The sequence below is a fragment of the Euprymna scolopes genome, chromosome 21, assembly GCF_053919585.1.
Source record: "Euprymna scolopes isolate OS-2025 chromosome 21, ASM5391958v1, whole genome shotgun sequence".
Lineage (NCBI taxonomy): Eukaryota > Metazoa > Mollusca > Cephalopoda > Sepiida > Sepiolidae > Euprymna > Euprymna scolopes.
In genome coordinates, this window is record NC_136502.1 from 37,791,215 (window position 1) to 37,818,259 (window position 27,045).

Below are 27,045 nucleotides of genomic sequence, written 5' to 3' on the forward strand. Positions count from 1 at the left end.
TAAAACAACTGATAACATGAAAAGTGTTTTAAAATATTTTTTGCAGAATTGTACGATTCCCTTTTATAAAATATAAGTATTTCGGTACTTATACAATTTAGTCAAGACATTAAAAAAATGAAAATATCGAAAAAAGTTTAAATTGTACGTATCTGTTATGGAATGAAGTTCTCCCCCCCAAAAAATTCACTTAATTTCATCAAGTAGTTTTTGTTTTACAGCGAAAAAACAATTTATGATACCGAGCAAAAGGTTCGATTTTTAGGAAGAAAAGCTAGTTATTAAAGATGGGGAGGGATGTCGGCGCTTTACATGGAGTTATCTCCCCGTGGCATTTATAAACTCCAAACAAAAATTAAAAAAAAAAAACAAACAAGATGTCTGCCTTCAACGTGCTCTCATAAAAACGTGTTTTTCCGCTGTAAAAAAAAACTACCCGATCAAATTAAGTGAAAATTTTTTTTTTTGAGATCTTCAGTTCAACACGGATACGCACAATATAACCTTTTTTTTGATATTTTCATTTTTTAATGTCTTGATTAAACTGTACAAGTATCAGTATTTCTCATGTAATTATTACTAATAGAGATTTGGTGTTTGTCTGAAGGCGAAGTGATACTGTTACTTTTATTAATGTACTATTGTACTTTCTATAAAGCTCACTTCAGTCTACTATTTCAGTATAATATACTATCTTTTAATGATTAATTTATGGAGGTGTGTAGTGTAGTATCTGTTTTGTTGTCATGAGACCGTCTTCCTAGACCTTACTTCCTTCTAATTAAAAACTTATTTCATTAAGTAAGGCTATATAAAGAAGTATAAGGTTTTATGATTATAATTTTCCATTTGTACACTTATAACTTGTACAATGTATCAATTTTAATGAAGTTGGCGTTTTGTATAAAAGCTTTTTATTTCTCTTCTCTTTTCTCCTCCCTCAGGAGAAGAGTATTGCGAGTCTGCACACGAATTTGGAGGCAATGAAGGGGTCCGCACAGTCGCTGAACGAAGAGCTCGGATCTGACCTGCTCTCCCAACTGAGTGTTGAGGATCAGCGAGAGGTTGATTATCTTAATGACCAAATCAAGACCCTGACCACTCAGAACAAGGAGGCTTTTCAAGAGAGAATCAGGGTGAGTATCTCTTTTTTTCTCATTTTCACTCGCTCTCTCTCTCTCTCTCTTGTTTTCTTTTTCTTTTTTTTTGTACTTGTACAATTTAATCAAGACATTAAAAAATGAAAATATCAAAAATAGTTTAAATTGTACGTATCCGTTTTGGACTGAAGATCTTCGAAAAAAAATTTCACTTCATTTGATTGAGTAGTCTTTTTGTTTGTTTTTTTTTACAGCGGAAAAACATGTTTTTATGAGAGCGCGTTGAAGTCAGCCATTGTGAAATTTATTGAACACGCCACGGGGAGATAACTCCAGTTAATGCGCTGACATCCCTCCCCATCTTTAATACTAGATTTTCTTCCTAAACATTGAACCTTTTAGTCGGTATCATAACAAATTGTTTTTTCGCTGTAAAAAAGAAAATACTTGATGAAATTAAATGAAATTTTGTTTCGGATTACTTCATTCCATAACGGATACGTATAATTTAAACTTTTTTTTTTCGATATTTTCATTTTTTAATGCATTAGTTAAACTGTACAAGTACTTTTTTTTTTTAAATTGTTTCTTGCTCTATCTATACCATGTTTTTTCATCCCTCCCTATCTTTCTATACCAGGCATAAAATCATTAATAAAATTTGCAATTCTTTTCGCAGTGCAACCATATTTGGTACAAATAAACTTCACTCTATGCATAACTTGTTAACCAAATTTCATTGAATGTCTATCTGTTTTCTCACTGTTTGATGATAAAAAGGAAAATTGTCAATAACTATGACACATTTCTCTTTGCATTACCTGGACACAATTCAGGAATAGAACATTATCTTTGAGATAACTTCACAGATTAATATTTTAGGAGGTTACGTTCCGGTCAGTGTGAAGCGCACTGAGGATGGCTCTTCCTATATATAATGGAAAAAAGATTGTTTTAAATGTAAACTCCCTTCTTATTCACTCCTGACTAATTTTGTTCCTAGTTACCCTAAAAACGAATATATCTCTAAAAAAAACGTACTTATATTCTGTCTGAGGCAATGCTGGAAAATAATATATCAGCTTTGCGGTTGTACCTTACATAGTCTCTAACTTTTAGCTGGACACATACGCAGATACAATTTCCTCCGGCAAAATATGAGTACAATTCTAATATACAATATATAGATTTATTTGTTATAAAAATATTATTGGTTACATATATGCATACATGTTTCAGCTGCAATCACTTCTGGAATCTAGCTTTCTCAGGCTTCCAGTATCAAAAATGCTTCCCTTCTCATATTGAAAAAACAAACTGTTGGACATCCATGATTGAGATTTGGTGGACAAGTCAGGAATAGGCTGAATTTTATTTCCATTTTTATTTTTTTTTACATTACTCATTCATTTTTTTTACTTTTTTTTTCATTAATCCTCCCCATGTTGATCATTTTTCCCCTTCATTATTACCTTATCTATCCCCCCCCCACATCATCCATTCTCTTCCCCACGTTATCCCCCCCCCCATTTTTTTTCTTTTTTTTTTCGTTTGTCTTTTTCTTTTCATTACTCCTACTTCATTTCTCTTCATTACACTTTTCTTTTTCATGACTCCTTTTTCACTGTTAATTTTATGATTTCATTACATCTTTTGTGTTTTTTTTAAATTTTTTTTTACTCATTTTCTTGAAAAAAAAAAAAAACAAAAAAAGCCTATTTAAAAAAAAAAACTTTTTTTTTTTAGATAAATTTTTTCATTTTCTTTTTTCTTCTAACAGTTAGAGGGTGAGAAAAATCGACATGAAAATATGTTAAACAATAATTTGAAAAAGAAGAAAGACCGTTTTCTCTCTGAGATGCAGGAACACTCGAGCAATGATCGTCGTGAACGACTTGACTCCCTCAATGCAGAGCAGCAAGCTGTCGACCAACGAGTTGCAGATAATAAGAAAAATGGCAAAGGTAATATATTTCTTTTCCTATATCTGTCTTTATATCTTCATCTATTTTCATTTCTCTGCATAGGTGGTTGGTTCTTTTTATATTTGTATGGGGTGTGGTACTAACCCCCATCCCCAAAGTGTTAGGAAGTAAAAAAAAAAAATATAGGAAAAATTATAACATAAAGATGAAATAAGTTTATCAGCAAAACAAAAGGTATAGGAAGTTTAATTAGTAGAAAGACAATGAGAAGGAAGTTGTTCACCAAGAAACTCAATAAAAATAATAAATTAGATATTAGTGATCAAAGCTGATTGCCTGCAAGACGTAATCGTTTTGTTTCGATTCAGTTTCGCTTTGTTTATACGAGAAAGACAAACAAACACTGAAAACCAGTTTTTTTTTTTTAAAATAAATGTAGAGATGACTTCCGTTCGTAAATCGTAGATATTATAATCTAGGGAGTATATGAAAAGTTGTTGAAAATATACACCCCCCCCCCTCCCGGAGAATCCCGGCAAAAAAAAGTCTTTAGCGAACCTACAAATACGCACGCGCCCTCGTTTTGCCTTCTCTATATATATAAAAGGTAAAATGTGTGTGATCATTTTATGTATGTCTCGCAAAGGTTTTTTTCGCCACCTTCTCGAGGGGTTACTATGTCTTAGAACTTTTTATATACCGTCTAAATAATAATATCTACGATTTGCGAATGCGCGTCGCATCTAGATTTATTCACATCGACTTTTATAAGATTCGTGCTATTTTGCTGCGTGGCCTGTTCGTTTGACTTTTTAGTATAAATACAGTGAAACTAAATTTAAACGGTTCGTGTTCTTGGCTTTCACGTTGAAACGTCCAGAAAGCAATCAGCTTTTGATCAATGTGGAGTTTCTCTTTATATCAGACAATTGCTATTCAATTTGAACAATCCCCTATAAATGGAAAGCTGTCCCCCCCCCCTTGGGGAAGCAAAAACTAAAAATACTGCCACGTCATTGTACGCTCCTGTGATGACCTCATTTAGCGGCTACCTCTTTCATTCGCTTTATAAGCCTTAACTTAACATGCTAATCAATTTCTCTCACTCGTGGCCGAGACGGTTAAGAGGTTGGCTTTTGTTTCTACCTCCGCGTCAAGGCTTCCCGGTTCAATCCCGCCTCGCGACCAAAACTATTTTTTTTTTCTTTTACACCTGTAAACACCCGGGCAACGTTTTTTTAAACAGGGTTAATACTTCGCTTATTCTTTAGTTTACATAATTTTTGTAAGGATTTCAGGCTTGACTTCATAATTTGTCACTAACTCTCACTGCAATCCTAAATCAACTCTAACCTAACTCTAAACTAGTTGCTTCTTCTTCTGTTTCAAGAGCTGTACCAGTACCCTTGAAGGTAAAATGTAAAAGAAATCTGTAAAAATCGGTGTTGCATTGATTTTTTTTTTTTTTTTTTAATGCAATTTATTGTAAAAAAGATAAAACTTGTAAAATATTAAAAAAAAAAATCATTGATTGTCTTTGTCAGAAAATAAACAAATTGTCATATAAAACAAACATACAGCAAATCTTTTTTATTTTTTTATGTTGAAAATTAGTCAATTTATTTTGATTCGCTTATTTACGTATTTTGGGATTGGCAAAAGTCTGTTTTATCTGGTTCAAAAGCCGTATCAGTACAATTTTGTTTTTATGAATTTTAATTATTTTGCATTGATGATTTTGTGATTTGTGTTAATGAGAATTTTAATTATTTTACGTTGATGATTTTGTGATTTGTGATAATGAGAATTTTAATTATTTTACGTTGATGATTTTGTGATTTGTGATAATGAGAATTTTAATTATTTTACGTTGATGATTTTGTGATTTGTGTTAATGAGCTGGTTAAGTCATCTAATAGTCTAGATAAGATTTTAAGGTACTTGTACAGTTTAGTCAAGATATTAAAAAATGAAAATATCGAAAAAAGTTTAAATTGTATGTATCTGTTATGGAAGGAAGTTTTCTGAAAAAAAATTTCACGTAATTTCATCAAGTAGTTTTTTTTTTTTACAGCGGAAAAACACGTTTTTATGAGAGCGCGTTGAAGGAAGCCATCTTGGATTTAAAAAAAAAATTTGTTTGAATTTAAGAAATGTCAAAGGGAGATAACTCCAGTTAAAGCGCTGACACCCCTCCCCATCTTTAATACTAGCTTTTCTTCCTAAAAATCGAACATTTTGCTCGGTATCATAACAAATTATTTTTTTTCACTGTAAAAAAAAAAACTACTTGATGAAATTAAGTGAATTTTTTTTTTCGGAGAACTTCGTTCCATAACGGATACATACAATTCAAACTTATTTTTACGATATTTTCATTTTTTTAATGTCTTGACTAACCTGTACAAGTACCAATTTTAGTTTTAAGTCTTAAATACCAGGGGAGTTCCAAAAATAATGCCTCCTATTTTTTTTTTATTCCACCTGAATGGATCTGAGGGGATTGCAAATTGCATTGTTATGATGACTGAACTTATTCATTCATGATCTAAAAGTTTCATCTCTCTGTTGCACATATCAACAGTGTGAGACTCGAAGAAAACTACCCCTATCATGGACGTATGTCATAAGCAGAGATACGTCATTGAATTTCTTGTAAAAGTGCATTGAGAATGCTGGTGATTATGTAGAAAAACAAATTCTTGAGCACAAAAGGTCCTTTGTTTTAATGGTACCACTCTTGTCTTTGTAGCTCTTCAACTTTTTTTAGTAATAAAAAAAGTAGGAGGCTTTACGTTTGAAACAACCCTCGTATTTTAACCAAAAAAAAAAGAATGCTTTTGCTGGAATAGATTTTCTAATTGTTCAATGAATAATTCAATCTGCGATAATAAAATCTGAGTTTCATCATTTCAGAACTGGATGAACAACTAGAAAAAATGAATAAAGAACAGAAAGAATTACAGAATAAACTGGAATACTGGAAGGTAAATTAAAATCAAATTTAATAAGATTAACTGTCTGGCTGATATTGACCTGACAGTTAAAACGTTTTTTTTTTCTTTTTAATGTTATTCTCCAATAAAATAATAATGAAATCATTATATACTCAAGTGCATTACAACTCAATTAATGATGCAGTGTTTCAATGGTGAACTGATGCTGGAAGTTCTACGCTTCAACAAATTTTAGCATGAAAAATGTTTCTGAATGCCATAGGAGTTGTGCGACTTTATAACTTTGCAGGCATGTCCATGTGTGTTAGGCAGATGGTGGTTTAAAAAAAAAAAAAAAAAAAAAAATGCTGCTTGTGCAGTATAACGGGTTTTCGAACAGGTGCATTTCAGGTAATAACATTATTGTGTACTTATGTGTCAAGGTGAAATTTGTATAAATTCTAAAAATTGCAAAAAAATGATCCAGTAGAAAAAGTTATTGAATTATAGTTTTATCATCTGTATGACAAACTGAATTATCTGCTTTGCTTTTCTTGAAATCTGCCATTGAAAAAAATAGAAAAGGGCTAGTGTCTATTATTTTTTGAAAAATAGATTTCCCACATCGTCTACAGATGTAATTTATATTAAGACACTAGCGAGGGGGGGGTACCCGGCGTTGCCCGGGTGTTTAGAGGTGTGTGTGCTCGGGCGGGGGTGGGGTGGGGGGTGTTAATCAACGCATAAGAATAAGTGAAGTAAATATTAAAACTTAAAAAAATTAAAAAAAAAAACCACCCAATTTTGATCTCATCTTGTAACTAGCACAAACTTTTTTTTGTTGGCGCAAAAATTACGTTCAATAATATTTATGCTTTTCAGGGCCAAGAACGAGAACAGCAGGAGAAAATTAATGAAGATGCCAAAGAATTAGAAAAAATGACAAATAAACAAAGTTTGTTGTTGAAAAAGGTAAGCAAAAAATGTCAGTGTATTATTTAACCAAAATGTTTCATATTGTCAGTTGTCTGGGCATGACTAGTACTTTTTTAAATAAATTGTAGCAAAGTACATTATTTATATTGCTAATAACATGGTACAACAATAACAAATGAAAATTGGGTGCAATTACATTATAATAGCGAAATTTGAAATTTTTAATATTGAATTTCAAGGCAAATCAATGGTCTCTACTTAATTGTCATGTTACAGTTATGAATATATCCAGAAATTACAAAAAAACGATAAGATATAAATAAAAAAAGAATTATTAAAGGAAAGATTTTTTTGACTAAAATTAGTGGAAATAAAATGTTTGGCTGATAAAAATATTGAAGAGTTCCAAAGGGAGGTAAATACTGTGTAACTATTGCCAATTTTTTTAATAAATTGTGCATTTAACAATTATAAATTCCTTGTTTTTAGCATAACGGAGTTACTTCCTGTATGTCACGTGTACCTAAAGAAATATGGCAAGGAATTTTTTTACGATAAAGATCGAAAATTTTTTTTTTTTTTTTTTTAAATAATGCAGTTATATTTAAATACTTCTGACATACCAATTCAGTAGATATCATTGACTTTAGTTAAAATTGACACAAAAAGTCACTAGATACCATTGTTTCTATTTGTTTTTTTTTAAATGGATTTTTTTTATTTTTTGAACAGAAGCAAAGTTTTATTTGTCAACTTAAATGCTATTTGGATCTGACTTTGAAAATATGACAAGATTACTTAATATGTTAGATTATAGTTTTATCCAATACCATGGTACAACATTAACAAATGAAAAATGGCTAGTCAGAAGCAAAGTTTGCTTTGTCAGCTTAAATTCTATTTGGGGAAAATCTGATAAGGTAGATTTTCTGCTATTTTTCATTTGAGGATTTTATTTGTGTTTGGTTGTTTTCTATTTTTTAGAAAGACGAATGCATGAGGAAAATCAGAGAATTGGGTTCTCTTCCCAGCGATGCTTTTGAGAAATATCAAGATCTTACTTTGAAGCAGGTAAGTCTTTTTCTGTTTTTATTCATTTTTTTTTTTTTTTTTCTTATAAAAATTTATATTTGCTGAGTTAAACTGCAACAGTGCATGTCAACCAAGTAGAAAAATCTCCAGGAGGAATTGACAAGAACAAGGTGTTCGGCAGAAGATGATTGAGGAAGCATCAGATAAACGTACTTTCATTTAAAATTGTGCCTCACTATCTTTTCTTTTTGCCATTTTTGAATTCTAAAGATGATTAAGTTTTTTTTTTTCCTTTGAATGAATCTATCAAATGTATTTACAATTTATGATCGTTATGGTAATACACAGTTGTATACAGGGATGTGAGACGTCTACTTTTTACTGGCATTGCGATTGTTTTTCGTAAATCAAAAATAGTCAAAATTTCAATTTTCTTTGAATTTAGTGGAAGCAATTTTTTTTTTTTTTTTAAACAAAAACTGAATTCTGCTGAATCACTAGAACTTTACGTTTAAGTGGCTTAATTTGGAAGAGAGGAAATCATGCTCCCCTTTCAACTCCTACTATCTTGAAAAATTTTATGACTTCACAGATTAATAAATCAATCTAGATTTTAGCTTTTTTTGTTTTTGTAATTCCAAAGTGCATCCTGGATAATTTTTACATTAAAAACTTTCCTGTAGTGTGGAAGCAAAAAAAAAACATGGTTTCAACTAATTTCCGTTGTCAATTCCAATAAGTTAGAATGGTAGCTTCCAAATTATGCAGTCGGAATTACCTGAATATTACTGAATTATTAAAAAAAACTTTAATCGTTGTAACAGGTGAAAAGTTGCCACCATCTTGTTTACTAAATAAAGAAACTAAATTGTGACAATGTTTGTATTTTGAACAGTTATTCAAGAAACTGGAGCAGTGCAACCAAGAGTTGAAGAAATATAGCCACGTCAATAAGAAAGCACTTGACCAATTTATCAACTTTTCTGACCAAAAAGAAAAACTGATGAAAAGAAAAGCCGAACTTGACAGTGCACACAAGGTGAGTTTTAAGTGACACTCTGCAAATTTAGATTAATTAATTTTGAAAATCTAGGTTATTTAAAGGACCGTTGTTGGTGAAATAATAGAAGCAGTCTAATATGTCTATGAATAAAGCTTTACCTTGTCTGATTTCGATTGTTAGTTCCTGGATGGATATTCTTGTTATAGTGTAATGCACTGTGATATTAAAGCAATAAGGGTACTTATGCAATATAAGGACCATGGTAGCATCGGAATTGTCTAGGCGGATAATGGAAAATGTTGAAAGGTAACAAACAAATGGTTTGTGATTTTTTTTTTTTTTTTGCCAATTTTTTCAATGAAAAATATGTTATTTCTGTCAGTACAAGGTTAATTCAATGAAAATTAATAGAAAAAAGAAAACAATATTCTTGCATAATTAATGGACAAGTTTTACGAAACTTAAAAAAAAATCAAAATAGAAATTATAAGGCGAGTTTCATAAATTATTTATTTTTTGAATAACAACTGATAGCAAACAAAAAATTGTTTTTGATCTTTTTAATGATATTTTTAATGATTTTTTTAAAGATATTTTAATGATTTTTTAAATGATTTTTTTAATGATTTTTTAAATGATTTTTTTAATGATTTTTTAAATGATTTTTTTAATGATTTTTTAAATGATTTTTTTAATGATTTTTTTATGATTTATGATCATAATTTTTATGATTTTTTTCTTTTATAAGCTTTTTCTTATGATTTTTAAAAAAAATAATAAACTAATGATTGCAAACAAACATTTTCTTTATGATTTTTTGTATTAGGATTAATGCATTCAGCACCTTTTCCATAAACTGCTTGGACAATTCCAAAGATAGCATGGTCCTTATACTGCATAAGTCCCGCAATAAGAAAAATTTGATCTAGATGTTATATATAAGAAAAAATTAAAATAATTAGCAAAATCATTGATTATAACGAATAAATAAATAAATCAATCAATTGATCAGTTATTGTAAAGTTCAATAACAGCTATTTAAAAGAAAAAAGGAATATCAATTAACGATGCCAGATTTCATTACATGAAATGTGTCTTTTCACAAATTATAGGAATGTGTAAACATGCACTTAGCTGCATGTTGTGGTGATGCATACGAATGATAGATTTTCAACCAAGGGAAAATGGAAGGGAGGGGGGGCAGAAGAAGTAGAAAATATCTGTGATTGTGAGTTGGGCCACACAGAAATTGTCTTTTGTCTGAAATAAAGTTATTGCCTCTTTAAATGGAAGAATCACGCTGAGATCAATCTACTTGATTGGAAAAGCAATGTTCCTAGATGAGTGAATACTGTCTAGCCATTTTCTCTTATAGTTAACTTCTGGGTGGTCGAGTGGTGACCACACTGAGGAAGAATTCAAGTAAAAAGTATATATATTTCATACAATGGGCAGGGTCAGTCAGAACTTGCCCTCCGGTGTTAGGGCAGACAGTTGAAGTTGGACATTTGAGGAAGCAGTGTATCTTGGGAACAGTCAGGTTAGGGTTGGATGGTGGTTTCTGGTTCGCCCAAAATAAAAGATCTCATTTTGCAAGTCTGTTGTTCAACTTAAGAAAAGGAGTACCAGTTGTACCCCTCCCTCCCCACAAAAAAGAAAAAAGAAAATAAATATGTTTGTTTATAAACTGGATTTGTGGTTTTGCTTGGGATGGGAATTCTTTATTACAGCACTGATTTGATCGGAGGGGGGGGGGGCAACTTTGCACCAGGCATAGCAGGTTGGATGATCACAGCCAATGTAGTAAACACACACATGCTTTTTCATAAATTAAAAAGAACTTGAATGTCTACCAGACAATATCTTCGAATGTCTTCGAATGTCTCTATGTACAGAGATTTGTCACAACAACCTGCCATGAGGATATTTTCCTCTACAAGTAAACCTTGACTAAATATTCCAAAATCACATAATATTCATAGCCCAAATAAGATCTCCTCATTATGGCTAACCAATACTGGCTTTTACGAAGAATGGTGCACCTTCTCTAAATGATGTTATCTCGAGTAACAGCACGAAGCAGGATAATTCACCAGACTAGATGAATTCTTGTCCTGGAATTCAGTTAGACCAAGAGACCACAAAAAAGATACACTATAACATATTTAAAATGATGAATTGGGGAGAGGAAAATTGTTTTCAACTTATTTACTAACTCAATGTTTGATATGTTCTTGGCCTTCGGGCCAAGATCAAAGTGTAGTATCTGTTCTTATGATGCTATACTTCAATTTCTTGTTCTCTGTTAGTGGAGAAGAAATTCTTCACGACTGAGACACTTTTTAATTTTGTTCCTTTCTCCATGTTAAAAAACGACCCTGGTGTCTAAGTCTGTCCCGTAGTGAGGCATTGTAGATAGGAACTCAGTGTTTGAGAGGTAAAGGACGTATCTCGTACAGAACTCAAGTGTTAGCACCTTAATTTATGAGGACTTTGAAGTAAAATGAAACAAAAATAAAAATGCTGAAAGGGGCTGTTGGAGATAGGCCGTACACCACCTATTTTGACTATGCAGTTCCTACAGCTACATACCTAGAAAATAGAGCTGTTGGACTTGACAGTGATACGGTAGAGGGCAGTAGCCTTGGTGACGGTCGGTCTCCTCAACGATGCTGGATTAAATAGAGCTGAGAGGGAAAGGGTAACAAAATACCAATGTATGACGTTAAAAGAAACTGGAATCTTCCATGATTCCATTAATTTATAGGAGCAACTGGATTCAAGAAAAAGAATTTCAAAAACTATCTGACAAATATACCCGGTGAACTAAATGCAAGAGAGATATAAACAGTTGCACTCCAAGAAACGGTTAGAATTTTAAAAAGATCTTTCAGCTGGAATGTATGAGATAGCAGGTGAATGTTTGGTATCCTGTAGGATGCACTATCTCCAATTAGAACAAAATAATAAAATTAAAAAAAAAAGTTTTCTTCTTAAAAATCAAACAAAACATTTAATTTACAGTCAGTATTTATCCAGTCAGTTGCATTGTTAATAACTTATTTCTAGCTTTTGATAAAATGTAAAAATTTTGTCAGGCTGTATAAAAAAAAAATAATATATATATTTTTGGATTCTTGTTTTAATGTTGACGAAAGATGAGAGCAGAGCGACTAATCTATTTTACATTAAAACGTAGTCAAATCGCATCTCTTCACTAATAACGCTAATCTTTTTTAAGGATTAGTGCCACTAAATTTTCTATATATGTAGAAAAGCTACCATGGCGCTAAACTTTTGAAAACTTTCCTTTATTTTCAGAATAAGTGTATTCTCAACACTCAAATTTTGCTAGAAGCTGAAAGGAATGAGTTTAGCTTAACACAGTATCTAATGTGACTCGAAATGCTACACTTTCACAAAATTAAAAAGTTTTAAAATTCTGTTTTGTTTTATATTGTGGCTGATCATTTAATAGCTGTGTCTTGACCGTATGGCAACTTGACAGCTGAAAAGAAGCCGTTTCAGGTTCTATTAATTTACAGAATTAACACAGACAAATGATTCAGAGTAATTTTATTTCTGTTCTTATGTCATTTGTCTAAGCGTGGTTAAGGAAATAAAGAGACAACCTCACTTTGCCTTTCCTACATATGTTAAGAACCCATTTTGAAGACTTGTGTATGCATAAAAATTTAACATGAAAAGCGTTTCATTTATTTCTTATTTGGTGAGTTGTCGGAATACAAAATGTCTTTTGAAAAAACTTTTTTCTAAAAGAACAGATTTTCGACTGTACCTTCAGCCTTCTTCTATAATGAAGGGGATGTGTGTATGTGGGAGGGAGAGGTGGCAGAAGAAGGTATAGCTAAAGAAAGGATGCCATTTAAGTTGGTGTGCATATATATATATATATATATATATATATATATATATATATATATATATATATATTAATGAAATCAAAGTAATGTAGTGTTTACTTGATATATGCAATGGTAAACTTCAAACTAATGTAAAGACCTATTTTCGCATTTTGGATCAACTTGAGATGCAAGCTGAAATATTATGCGCGGTTTGTTTTTATATTTTTTTTTTTACACATCCAACATTTTTCACTTTTTTTTTTTTTTTTTTTGGCAATTTATAACTACAATAAATTGCAGTTTCACTTAATGCCTTAACTAGCAAATTCTAGCATTGCTACAAATATAATTTGCTAATTTCTTTATGTCCTCTGATGAGAAGAATAACAAGAATAGCATTCTTTGAAACTCTGCGGAATAAGGACTTTTTAAATTGTTTTTTGGAGTATTCAGTCGAACAATAAAATTTGATTGTAAAGTTCAAGTTACAGTTTTAATTTTCTTTCTCTTATAGTGTATATATATATATATATATATACACACACACACACACACACTAGGAGAATACTAATTTCAGGTCACCTAACGTACTTCCTAATTTCTGGTGTGTCTACTACTGGAAGAGGTGACAAGGCAAATCAGTTCCTTTGCTTTTTTTTCTCTCCTGTGCATGTACTCTTTTTCTTTTATTTAATAATCATTGGAAAGTGTCTTCAGTCTTATTTTAGTTAAGAATTATGGAAATTAGTTTTGTTTTTTAAAAGAATTATTGAAAACTCTTTTTTTTTTTTAAAGAATTATTAAAAACGTGTATAATTTTGTTAACTTTTATTGTATATTTTTCAATAATGTCCTTTTCTTATATTTTATTTCAATAAATTGCTTCAAAAGACAAATATTGAAAAACAATAAAAGTGAAGGAACTGATTTGGCTTGTCACCACTTCCGGTAGCAAACACACTGAAAGTTAGGAAGTACGTTATCTGACTATAACCAATTTCAGGACAGGTATGTCATATATACTATGACACCACCGATACTATTCGTGTGCTTATAAATAAATATATAATTGAAAATAATTGCATTTTTCAATATTGTTATTTATTTTGTTTACCTTGTCACGTATTCAACAGTATTTTTCTACCAAATTTCATTGTTACTTATATTTACACACTTGAAAGTGTCACACCATAAACTTGCTTTTATTTCTAATCCTTTTTTCCCCTCTATTTTACTAGTCCATCCTGGATCTGATGAATGCTCTGGATCATCGTAAATATGAAGCAATCCAATTAACATTCAAACAGGTAAATTCGATTTTCTTTTAACGATTCTTTTTCTTTACTTGTTTTGGAAACCACATTCATCTGGAGTAGATTAAGCCGGCTCCATCTATCCTTGTCACTGCATCCCTTATGAAGCCTGACTAAGCCTGATGACTTCAACTCAACAATAGAGCGATCTCATTCACTGTCCCAACGACAAACTTTGTAGCTTGGTGATGTGTCAAGTTGGGTTTCACATCAGCCATAACTGTCATCAGTAATGCCAAGGAAAAATAAAAAGGCTTAAAAAAGAAGTGACGTCTTAGCTGATGTCTCCATCGCCCGACGGGAAGTTCTGAACATTGAAATTAAGTGAAGGCAATCCAACCGATACGATGACCTGCAAAAATGGCGACGCAAAAACCGACCCCTCCTTGTATAAAACTGCCCAGTTGAGGGTGAAGGAATGAATGTGTTTTTTGCCAATTTTTCAATATTTGGCGTCCGAAGAATCGAGCTTGAAAACGATACTGGTCTGGTCAGGTTCTTAGGCGTCTGTCGAAAAATTTTGTGAGACATACAAACACACACACACACATTTTGCCTTTTATATATTAGACTAACCTGGGTGCCCAGAGTTACCTGGGTGTTTGGAGGTGTGTGTTGAGCAAAAAAAAAAAAAAAAATGGATAGTAATAGGCAGGCATGTTCGAACCTGTACCGTGAAGGAGGACAGAACGTTAAAAAAAAAAAAAAAGTGACGTGTTTGCCATTGCGTCCTTCACCAAACTGGAAGTGGCAAAGGTTTAAATTATGGCTAGTCGATCGGCAAAAAAACGACCCCCTCCTTGTAGAAAAGTGCCCAATTGAGGGTGAAGGAATTAATGTTTTTAGCCAATTTTTCGATATTTGTTGTTCGAAGGGTCAAGCTTTAAAACGATACTGATCTTGTGAAAATCTGTCGCCCCCCCCTATCGAAAGTTTTAGGCAGACATACAGACATACATTTAAACAGACAGGTCAGATTTATATTATAGATGACGTTAATTCTCATGTAACTGCTTGTTTAATATTAGACTAGGCTAGTGTCCAGGAGAAATTGGGACAAATTTGATCAACATGTAACTTGCTTTTCTTATTGAAAATATAAAAAACATAAACATGTTTAAATCCATGCTTTTCTTTTTCTTAAAAATTTCAGGTTTCAAAATATTTCACGGAGATTTTCAAGAAACTTGTGCCCCAAGGTCATGCTGTATTAGTTATGCGAAAAGGGGACCAGGAGCACCATGAGGTAACACATCTTTCTTATCGGACTTTGTTTGATACAAATAGAACAAGCATAAGCCTTCACCTCTATTATTTTTATCATCTTTATAAAAGAAGATTTAATCTCTACCGAATCTACAAAATGTTTTTTTTTAAATCTAGCAAGTGTACATTATCCCCCCAAAATGATAGAAATAAAATTATTGTTCTATTTAGAGAGCACTAGTTGTTGTGAATGAAAATAAGTTTTTAATCTACTATAATGATGGTCCCTACTGGCCTAAATTCCAATATATATTAAATATTATTAATGCTTTATATGTAGTTTAAGTAGATTGTTTTGGACTTTTTTTAATCTTGCACAAAAATCTCAAATCAGATACAACATAACACATAAACATTTTTATCTAAGATTATAAAATTTTTATGCAAATTAATTATGATCACATCTCTTCTAACTGCTAAATTCAGTTTTTATCTTAAAATGTAAAATAAGAACAATAAAAAAAAAAATTATTTAAATAAATGTCAGTTTTGTTCTAGTGACAAAAAATTATGTAAATTCTCCTGTAACATGATTTGAAACTCTATTATAAAGAATTGAGGCTGGTCTCTTAATCTATTTTTATTTTCATATTTAATTCAATTTATTAATATGGTTTCAAATCATAGTTATCCTGTCATTTGAAAATGAATGTGAAGTTGAACTTACCTGACACTCTCCAGAATACAGGGATGTCATTTAAAATTTTATTTGTTTGCACATTTTCTTGAACTTCAAGTAAAACCAATTGTGTCTACTGAATTGTCATGTAGCAGTAATGAACATATCCAAAAATTATAAAAAAATGATAGGTAGAAAATTAATTCTTAATGAAAACATTTTTTCAAAGACAATTAAGTTTTACTAAATTGGCCAAAGATTTTCAGCTTTCAGAAAATATTTACCTCCCTTTTGTTACGACTAGAACTCTCCGTTTTTTGTTTTCTCACAAAATTTAATTTTCACTACTTGTCTTTGAAAACTATTTTCATGAATAATTAATTTTCTACTTTCTTGTTTTTCGTAATTTTTTGGTTGGTTGGTTGTTTTTGTTTTACGACATATCAACCCTTTTCGGGTTATTTAATGCCGAATCCAAAGATTTTGAAGAAAAATTTTTTTAATAGAATATATTTGTTGTTTTCACATTGCTTTCTATTTAACCCATAGTTGGGACCCTAACAGGTACTACCACTCCGGGTCAGAGTGGACCTGGGAGCAATGGCAATTAAAGGGTGTCTCCACACTCCCCAAAGCCCACAAGCTGGGGCCTCACCACTGGATATAGTTTAAGGTCATATCCAGGACCCCCATTGAGGGACTTTTACCCTCTGCAGGGGGGGCAGTCGGCATATTCTAATGCCTCACCGACAGGGCCACGTAATTTTTTGGATATGTTCATTACTGTGACATGACAACACTAGAATAATGAAGAAGAACCGAAAACCAAATAAAATCTTAGTTGGAAGGGAAACAACTCTTTTTATATTCTTCAATTAAAAATATGAGGCATTGCTGATTTGATTTTTTTCGTCATAATTTTAAATGTTTACCAGTTGTAACAAAATACATTATGGTGTCAGTAACAAGTTATAATAATAAACAAATGAATTTGAGAGTTAAATTAAGTTTGATATGTCAGCTTAAAGCAGAAGATAACTTTACGTGTTAGATATAAAATAAGGATTATAGTCAGCTAACGTATTCCCTAACTTCTGGCATAGCTTTACCGTAAGTGGTGACAAGGCAAATCTCTTCCTTCGCTTTTTTCTCTCATGCCTATATATCTCTTGTGCATATATTCTTTATTATATTTTTCAAATCGTTCTTTTTTTAATTTAATAATCATAGAAAATTTTTCTTCACTCTTATTTTAATTAAGAATTATTGAAAATCTTTTAAAACTTTTTTGGGAATATTATGTATTCTATACAGTTTTTATGATGCTTGAAATTTTGCTATATTGATTTCAATAATTTTATTTTTTTATTTTATTTCAATAATTTCATTTATTATTTTAATTTGAATAATTTCATTTGGTATTTTGATTTAAAAAATTTCATTTGTTATTTTAATTTGAATAATTTCATTTGTTATTTTGATTTGAATAATTTCATTTGTTATTTTGATTTGAATAATTTCATTTGTTATTTTGATTTGAATAATTTCATTTGTTATTTTAATTTGAATAATTTTATTTGGGTTTTTTGATTTCAATAATTTTATTTGGGTTTTTGATTTGAATAATTTTATTTTTATACTTTCATAAACATATTTATTATATAAATTCAAATAAGAAACTTTTATTTTTAAAATTCAACAACAAAAAAAAACTTATTTTTCTAATTTCATAAACACTAGCAGACCTACATCTAAAAATTTAAAGTGTTTAGACACAAAATTTGGCGGAGGAGTTTGGTAGAGTTTTCAAACGACAAATTGTTGAACTTTGACCTCTTGACAGCCAAATTTCTGACCGAAAACTGATTAAAAAGATTTTCCCAAATCTCAATACCCCTTATGTCAAATTTCGAGTCTGTAGACCGAAAATTGACAGAGTTATTTGGTAGGGAAATGTACACAGACAGACAGACAGACAGACAATTTCACTTTTATAGATATATTTTGGTCAATTTTTACGACGTACCCCAACGTATTATAAGCACCCCTAACCTCTCCATGTGAAGAATGGCTTTCGGAATACCCCCCCCCCCTCCCTTAAAAGCTATTCTTAACATGGGGAGGTTGGGGGAGTAGTCCGAAAGCCGTTCTTAACATGAGGAAGTTGGGGTGTTTATAATATGCTTGGGCACGTTGATAAAATTGACCTATATTTATTATAAAATTTTAAATAAAATAAAAACTTCATTTTTAATTTTGTTATTAAAAGTGCAAATAAAGACTAATTGTGTTATTTTTATCTGTATAATTTTGTTAATTTTTATGGTATACTTTTCTTATATTTCAATAAATCTCTTAATAATATAAATACTAAAGAACAATAAAAGTGAAGAAACTGATTTGCCTTGTCAAGGCTTCCGGTAGTGCTATGCCGGAAGTTAGGATGTACGTTAGCTGACTATAAAAGATTTAGTATTGATATCTTTTATCTTTTTTTTAAAATAATTTTTGAAAAATTACATACTGCATCTATTATATTTTATTTATTTATTTTCCAGAATGAAGATAGCCAACAGTCTGGTGCTGATGTTCCCTTAGTGGAGCAGTTCACAGGCGTGGGAATTAAGGTGATTATCTTTTTCAAATGATTGCATACCTACTGGACACCACCTTCAATTTTCTTTGGTCTCTCTGTACAGGGATTTGTCAGGCTGTCTTGATGTAAGGATACTTTGTCCTGCAAGTCAACCCTTAATATAATAATATAGTTATTGAAACTCTAATAAGATCTTGATATGATTACACACTGGCTTATACAAGGTGCACCTTCTAGTGATGTAACCTCAATTAACACCACTAACCTGGCCCAAATGAACTCTACTTACTTACGGAATTTGACGAGACAGAAAAAACTCCAAGAAAGATAAACTATAACATAGTTTAGATTATTTAGATTATCGTTATTTGAGCTATTGTACTCATCTTGAGATTTATTTTCATGTTTCGGCCAATGCAACCTCCAACCTTCTTCAGGTATATCTTGTTGGACTCTGGAATCTGCATTGAATTTTGAATGAAACCCTTTAATCCACATGGGTAACATACTTTCTGGTAGAAACCTTAAATAATTTCCAATTATATTCTTAGTATCTCCTGCACAAAGGATTGAACCTTCAACCTCCAGAAGAGTGAAACTTACAACTGAATTTTAACAAGTACTTTATCTGCTATGCCATTTGCTGATACCTGAATTCAACAGGATACACTTGAAGAAGAAGAGAAGGCTTTAGGTTACATTGGCCGAAATGTTAAAAAAAACCAAAAAAAAACAACAAAAAACAAAAAAAACAAAAACAAACAACTCTCAAGATGAGAACAGTAATCTGAATAATAGAAACAATACAGTTAAGTGGTCCGTTGGAGAGAATAAATTTAGGTGAGAAGCAAAATAGAAAAAAACGTTTAAAATACAAAATAATAAAAAAGAACCCTGATAATATTAACATAAAATTTGTCTCCAAAGATATTTGATAATTTGTGTATGCGGGTTGCATTTGCATCAGTATGAGACTTACTATGCGAGTGAAATGTCTCGCATGTTTGTTTTGTACGAGAATAATTTGTTGAGTATTGAGATGTACGTTTGCGTTTATCAGAGGTAAGAGTTCAGCGATGCTGCTGGATTATTCACTTGTTCACCTGTAGAAGATGTCAACAGAATTTTTACTGTTTTGTTGCTCCTTACGTGTGGCTGGTTCATGTGTGTGATGCTGATGCTTGGTGTCTGATTGAGATTTTAACAAATATTGAAGGTAGTATCACTTCAACAGAGATTCGAACTTAGCAATCAAAGATGCGCAAATCTCTTGTGTGAAATGTTTTCATGTGCAGTCACAATCTAATTGTTCGATTGTCTAACCATTCATATATGATCACATTGAATATTCTCTTGTATGAAATGTTTTCATGTGCAGTCACAATCTAATTGTTCGATTGTCTAACCATTCATATATGATCACATTGAATATTCTCTTGTATGAAATGTTTTCATGTGCAGTCACAATCTAATTGTTCGATTGTCTAACCATTCATATATGATCACATTGAATATTCTCTTGTATGAAATGTTTTCATGTGCAGTCACAATCTAATTGTTCGATTGTCTAACCATTCATATATGATCACATTGAATATTCTAGAATAGTTTTACTTTTGCATCCAACACATTGGTTGGCTAATTGTTGCGGGCTATCATTATTTGTTTAATGTAGTCGGACTGATAACCTTTTAAATACTTCCTGACAAGTGTGTATATATGCATGTTTTTTTTTTTTACACGGTGGTCACCACTTATCAAGGCCCGGAAGCCACTCAGGGATAATGTATAATATATATATATATATATATATATGGCATAATCATGATGACACACCTGTTATCGTCAGATCACCAAAGTTAAGCAACATTGAGCTTGGCTAGTACCAAATGAATGACCATTTCAAATTCTAGGTGCTGTATGTGCTCTCCACTTATCTCGGCATTGATTCCAATCATTCTGAACTTCCACTTGACTACTGGTATTCAACAATGCCGACTCAGGAGAGGTGTGGTTGGAGATTGTGCAACTCTTGCCACAAAAAATTCCATCTGCAGGCACCCTTACAATGTGTATCCATATTCTGTCAAGGCTGAAGGAAGCTACCATATATAAGTTTTTTTTAAATAAATATTAATTATTTTTATACTTACAGACACTAGTGTTTCACGCTTATGCAATCATCAGTGTAGGAAGTGATAATTATTGCTGCTCAGGAGGTTTGTAGGCTAGAATTTTACCTGGAGGCCATTGGCAATTAACACAAGAATTGAAGGAAATTAAGTATCTATAAATACTGAGTTGTCAGGCGTATATAGTAAACAGAGAATATTCAATGACTGGAAGTTGGAATGTTGCATTTGTGCAAATATATTGAACTAAAAAAACAATAGTACTCATATGCAGAGCTTATAAGTAAAATTATGTAAACATTAGAAAATTCCTATGTAGATTAATCAACGTTTCAACAATGTTAATCATTTTTTTATAGTTGCTTGTGGTTCTACTGCAAGAAAAAACATGGTAATATTTTCCTTCTCTATCCTAATCGGCATGCTGCCTCATCATCTGGTTATTGTATTTAAGATTTCTCTGACTCCGAGGTGGGCAATATTAGGTAACATCTCATGCCTGCCCTCCACGATCAAAAGGGTTGATGCCATATAAATTTTCTTGTTCATTAATTATGTTCTTTATTCATTAAAAAAAAAAAAATTTATTGACAAACAAATTTTTAACTTTGTGAAAAAAAAAAAAAATGTTTCAGTGATTTTCTTTGTTAAAAAAAAAATGTCAGAAAAATAATTGGTTCATTTTATTTTGATGGTAGTTTGTTTTGATGCGGCCTTTTCTGGATGTTTTCAGTTTTTTGTCTTACAAAAGTCAGTTTTGTCTAGTTCAAAAGATGTACTAATACCAAATAATCTGTTTTCATCAAAACTCCAAAATAAGTGAATATTTTACCATGATATCTTTTAATGTTATTGCTTGCTTTAATTTCAAGTCATTTCTACTTTTTTATGCTTTGTACGTTTGTAGGTGTCTTTCACAGGCAACAAGGCTGAGATGAGAGACATGCAACAACTTTCTGGTGGCCAAAAATCTTTAGTGGCTCTGACTCTCATCTTCGCCATCCAGAAATGTGATCCCGCTCCATTCTATCTATTTGATGAAATTGACCAGGCACTGGACGCACAACATCGTAAAGCTGTTGCAGGTAAGTTAAGAGAAAGACCAAGATTTCCTTTTTTTTTTCTTTTTTAATGTTTTTCTTTTTTAATGTTTCTAAATTTTCTGAGGATTATTTATATTATTTGGATCCTTCAGACTTCTGTTCTCACACAACGTTTCAGTCGATGTAACCTTTGACCTTCTTCCAGGTGTATCTTGTCGAACTCGAGAATATTTCTGTCAAACTCAGGAATTTTGAACGGAACCTTTTATTTACTTCACGAGGGGTAGCATGTTCTTGTTCCATCAGCCATGACTAGGTAGAGGTTCTAAATAATTCACAATTGTATTTTTGATCGCATACACTGAGGATTGAACCTTCAACCTTCAGGAGCAATATCACTTTACAGCTGAATTTTTCCAAGTATTCTAACTACTGTGTTATGCGTCCTTGCAGACATTTTTTTTTTTTTCTTGTTAAGTGAAACGGACCTAATTGGCAAAATTTGTTAGATTTTTCGTTAATGGTCCAGAAAACTAGGGTTCAATCCTCAATACCAAAGTTATAACAAAGACTCTGAAAATGATACAGGATGCACTCCTGCTAAACATTCAATATTATAAGATGAGAATCAAGGGTAAGTGGAGTTCAATGCCTCCGTTCCGTCTCGAAAGACAAAGGATGCCCCCTGAAGGAGCAGTTGCGCATGTAATTGTGAGGCAAAGGTTGCACAATTCACAACCACACCTCTCCTAAATCGGCACTGCTTGAGTCTAGTGGCAGGGAGAAGTCAAGGACGACTAGAAACAATGCCGAGATAAGCTGAGAACACCTGAAAGTCCCAAATGGTCACTCATTTTAGTGACCAGATTCAGTGGAATAATCTAGCGAATAAGGAGTGGCACTCATCTACAACTCGATGCATAACCCTTATCCCCGAGTGGCCTCTGGGCCTTGATAAGTGGTGACCACCTTGTAAAAAAAAAAAAAATGTAATTTTTTTGTAAAGTTAGTTGAATGGTTTTTTACTGTTCAAGTAGGAATTATTTTCACAAAGTTTTGCTGTATTCTTCAGCTTTCTTCGGAAACATTTTTGTCGTAGAGTTTCTCGTATGAACGTGTGTGTGTGTGTGTTTACTGCATCGATCAGGATTATTCACTCCTTGTGCCAATCCAAAGTCATTGCTCAATTCTGACACCACCAGTTGCACTGTTAACCATGTAATCGCAATGACCACTGCAAGAGAAGAATTCTCTCTCTCTCTTTTTTTTTTTTTTTTTTTTTTTTTTTTTTTTTACAATGGTACTCGTTTTCTCCTTTCTGATAACAAAAGTCCATCTGCACTCAGCCCTTTAACTAGTAGACCAAGAGCCCATTTCTTTCCAAGATTATGAGACTTTCTGAATTTTTGAGATGTGGATTGATTATTTGGATTCTTCAGACTGCTGTTCTCATTTTGAGTGTTTTCACGTTTCAGTTAAATCTGACCTACTTTATTGTCGAATGTGAGAATATGCATGGAATTTCATGTTCCTTTCATGGATTAAAAATATTTTCATTCAGAATTCTGTGCAGATTCTCAAGTCCAAAGAATTCAAATAATCCGAATGACTATTAGATACTCAAAATATCAACTGGCTGTCTGATCTCAGAAAATAAAAATGGCTGAGATAATTAGAGGGCCCCACTCCTCTCAACTGCCCATTTGCTAGAATATATATAAAAATCCCTGGCACCACACCAGAAAGACAACCTAGATGTCCACTTAAAAATAATGACCAGCCTTTATCTATAAGCATCAATTTTTGGCAAAATTAAAGTCGATTATACCATAACGAATAACTTTGTGTCTGTAGAAACACTATTTTTTTCTGAGGTGCCATTTTTCAGCATAAATCTTTTTAAGTGGACGAGTCGAATTCTAGATGAACCATCATAAATTGGAGATATTTTCACTGGGTCTGTTTTCTATTAACTAAATATTTTTCACTTGCAGCAAGTCTGTTATTCACATGCATTACAAACATGCAACACAAAGTGCATTGGTAATCTATGACAGTAATATTTCAAAGTAGATTGCAGCTTTGAAGACATCTCTTCCTAATCAGATTTGCCAAAGCTTGTGCATTCCATACTATCTATGCAACGGGAGGAATATCGAAAACCTTTAATTTGAATAGAGATAATTAAAATCCAGCATTGGTGATCTTGTATGGAGAGAAAAGGGAGATAAGCTCCATTGAACAGATTAAAATAGTTGAGAAAGACTGGAAGGTCAAAATAAGGCTATAATTACAACACAACCAATTACTTTTACTTACTATCGGTGCTGATGAGAGATGTGAATTAAGTCCGATCTTGTGTCTATAACCTGCAAAAGACAAGTTTTATGAACTTATCTTAACGTTTATTCTCACTTGTTACACAGGGTCTAGGTTATGACAACTATATCCATGATGCCATTTTAAGAAAGATTAATCCCTATTGAAAACTATTGTTGCAGAAGATGTGCTTGTCCAATTAATGGCACGGTCTATACTGAATTCTCTGTAGATGGTTTACAGAAATGGGGAGCTGGGAAATCATTTTGTGGTCTTGGTGATATAGGGTATGTGAATTAAGTTTGATCTTGCGTGTACAGACTGCAGGGGACAAGTTTTGTGAGCGTCTTCCCATGTTCACCTGTCGTACACTCTCATTTGCGTGTTAATGTAGTTATCACTACCTACTTATGCTATGGATGTTCATATTTTCACTTTGTGAGATTTTCATTCGTTGACTTTTTTCTTCCATTTTCTTCCTTCTATCTCAGATATGATCCACGAGCTATCAACAAATGCACAATTCATCACTACGACATTCCGACCGGAACTGCTGGAACATTCTGACAAATTCTATGGTGTCAAATTTCGGAATAAGGTAAGGATTGCATATATTATAAATAATTATTTTATATATATATATATATATATATATATATATATATATATATATATAATCTTTATATTAATATTTTTATTGGATAAATTGAAATCTAGCAATCTAGTTGATCTAAATTTTATGTAATATCTTGTAAGAACAGACTTAATGGAGAGTACGTGTAAATTTTACTGAGGGCGACAAAAAAAAAATGCACCCACTTGTACATATATTTTATATAATTGTAAATATTTTATTTTATTTGTATGTTTATGTGTTCTTCCCTTTTTTTGTTCCTCTCCCTCAGTAAAATCTACTCACCTCATTAAGTCTGTCCTGGCTAGATATTTTATTTATTTATTTTTTTCTATGATCAATGATTAACTCCTGATGAGTCTGTTGATGAAAGGGGATTTTGCCGGCTATTTTGTTTAAAGCAATATATAAATTTTGTACCGTCAAACAGCTAAACAATAGAAATACTAAAGAACAATAATAGTAAAAGAACTGATTTGTCTTGTCACCACTTCTGGTAGCGCTTTTCAGAAAATTAAGAAATATGTTAGCTGACTATAACTGTGTAGGCATTGTCTTACAATTGTTCGCTCTGCAGATGGGAGAAAACGCTCTTTTTCTTTTCATCTCATAAATGGAACTTTTTTAATAAAAAGGATGAAACTTTTAAAGCTGCGCTTACAATTCCTCTACAACTATCATTGCATTTTCATTTTTGTAACATTAAAAACTAGATGTTGGTGTTATTAATATTATAAGTTTTGTTACAGTAAAAAAAAAAAAAAAAAAAAAAGTCGCCACAGCTTTAAAAGTTTCATCCTTATTTTATTAAAGAGTTTCATTCCTTGTAGTTTTTTGTTTTAAACATTAAAGACTAATTTTTTAAAAACCTTACCATAACAATTTAATTTAAAAAAAGTTGTCGCAGCTTCTTTTTTTTTTTTTAAGGTTTTCATGTTTTCATCTAATTAAAATATCGTTGGTTTTCTCTTAAGAGTCGCATACAGACTACATTTTGTGTTATTAATGTTATCAACTTAATTGTCGCAGCTTTTTTTTTTTTTTATGTTTGTGATTTAATAAAAAATATAGCATCAAGCATCCTAGAGAAGAAAAAATGAACGAATCTTTTAGTAAAAGAGAGGGGTCTCCCTTTGCACAGCGAAGGACTGTAAAACAGCGCCACCGTTTGTGTGTGTGTGTGTGTGTGTGTGTGTGTGAAAACCTGTGTTTAAGAAACAAAATTTTTATTTATATTTCACATGTTCATCTTATTGCAGTTTTAAAAAATTCTTTTGATCACATTGTTTTTGTTTTGTTTTTATTTTTCTGATATGAGATTAAAAAAAATTTAAACATCGTAAACGCTGAGTGTGACGACTGCTAAGCTGTCAGCTGCTAATGATGATTTCCTTCTCTCTTGCAGGTCAGCCACGTCGATTGTGTCACAAGAGAAGAAGCTCACAGCTTTGTGGAGGATGATGCCACCCGTGGTTAAAAGGCAACACATTCTACCTTTTTTATGTCATCAAAAACATTCAGGTGCACACATACGTACACACACACACATCCACACGTACACTTCACTTAGACGGTCTTCATAACAACCACGTATGTCACACATGAAAAAAACAAACAAAAGAAAATCTCAAAACATGGAACTTAATTCACTGTTTCTCATTCATTCGTCAGCATTGCAGAGTTTATCGTTGGTATCACCAAATCTTGTTAACTGTTTGTTCTCTCGTTATACTGATGGTGGGGTAAGCGTGATTAGCTGAACAGACATTGTAACAGATTGCATAATCGGCAATGTCGAGTTCAAATCCTATCATATCTACTGTTTAATTACACACTTGCACCATTAGGGAACCCAGTTTTTAAAAACTATGGGTTTGAAAAAAGAAAGAAAAAAAATTAGGAACTTGTGTTAACATAACTGTATACAATTTGAAAGTAGGTATTGTTTTTTTTTTTTTTTTTTTTGCTAACTCAGACCTTTATTTATCCATTCGTATATCATTTTATGAGTTGATGTTGAACAATCCTTATCATTTATTGTGAAATATTTTCTTTTTAAATGTTGTTTCTTATTATTGTTTCATCTGTTTTACTCATCGGACCTTCGTCGCAGAGTGGCACAGTAGTGGATTGATCGTACCAGGATGGGGTTGGGTATCTCTTAATGTCTATCAGCTCGTTCTGTCAAGCAGTATTAGACCATCACATTTATTTATTTTTTTTTATATCTTTTCTCTAGCATAGTGTTCTACATGACAGTCGCAGCTGAAAAGCATGGTTAGAAACTCATTAACTGATGTTTAATTTTCAAAGACTTCTTAAGGA

The 27,045-nt window shown here is 31.9% G+C and overlaps 1 protein-coding gene and 1 pseudogene across 1 annotated transcript in view; both read left to right on the forward strand.

Annotated features, from left to right (window-relative positions):
- Positions 1–26,690, forward strand: part of LOC145242125 (structural maintenance of chromosomes protein 3-like) — an 82,843-nt gene extending 56,153 nt beyond the window's left edge. Inside the window, exons 23-34 of the mRNA XM_080105048.1 lie at positions 945–1,136; positions 2,881–3,064; positions 5,942–6,012; positions 6,844–6,933; positions 7,882–7,968; positions 8,825–8,968; positions 14,037–14,105; positions 15,265–15,357; positions 18,555–18,623; positions 21,632–21,809; positions 24,578–24,684; positions 26,126–26,690. Of these exons, the coding sequence (XP_079961174.1) occupies positions 945–1,136; positions 2,881–3,064; positions 5,942–6,012; positions 6,844–6,933; positions 7,882–7,968; positions 8,825–8,968; positions 14,037–14,105; positions 15,265–15,357; positions 18,555–18,623; positions 21,632–21,809; positions 24,578–24,684; positions 26,126–26,197 (1,356 nt within the window). The 3' untranslated portion in view covers positions 26,198–26,690. The remainder of the gene's footprint in view (positions 1–944; positions 1,137–2,880; positions 3,065–5,941; positions 6,013–6,843; positions 6,934–7,881; positions 7,969–8,824; positions 8,969–14,036; positions 14,106–15,264; positions 15,358–18,554; positions 18,624–21,631; positions 21,810–24,577; positions 24,685–26,125) is intronic.
- LOC145243202 (U2 spliceosomal RNA) lies at positions 11,159–11,314 on the forward strand (annotated as a pseudogene).
- Positions 26,691–27,045: the final 355 nt, after the last annotated feature.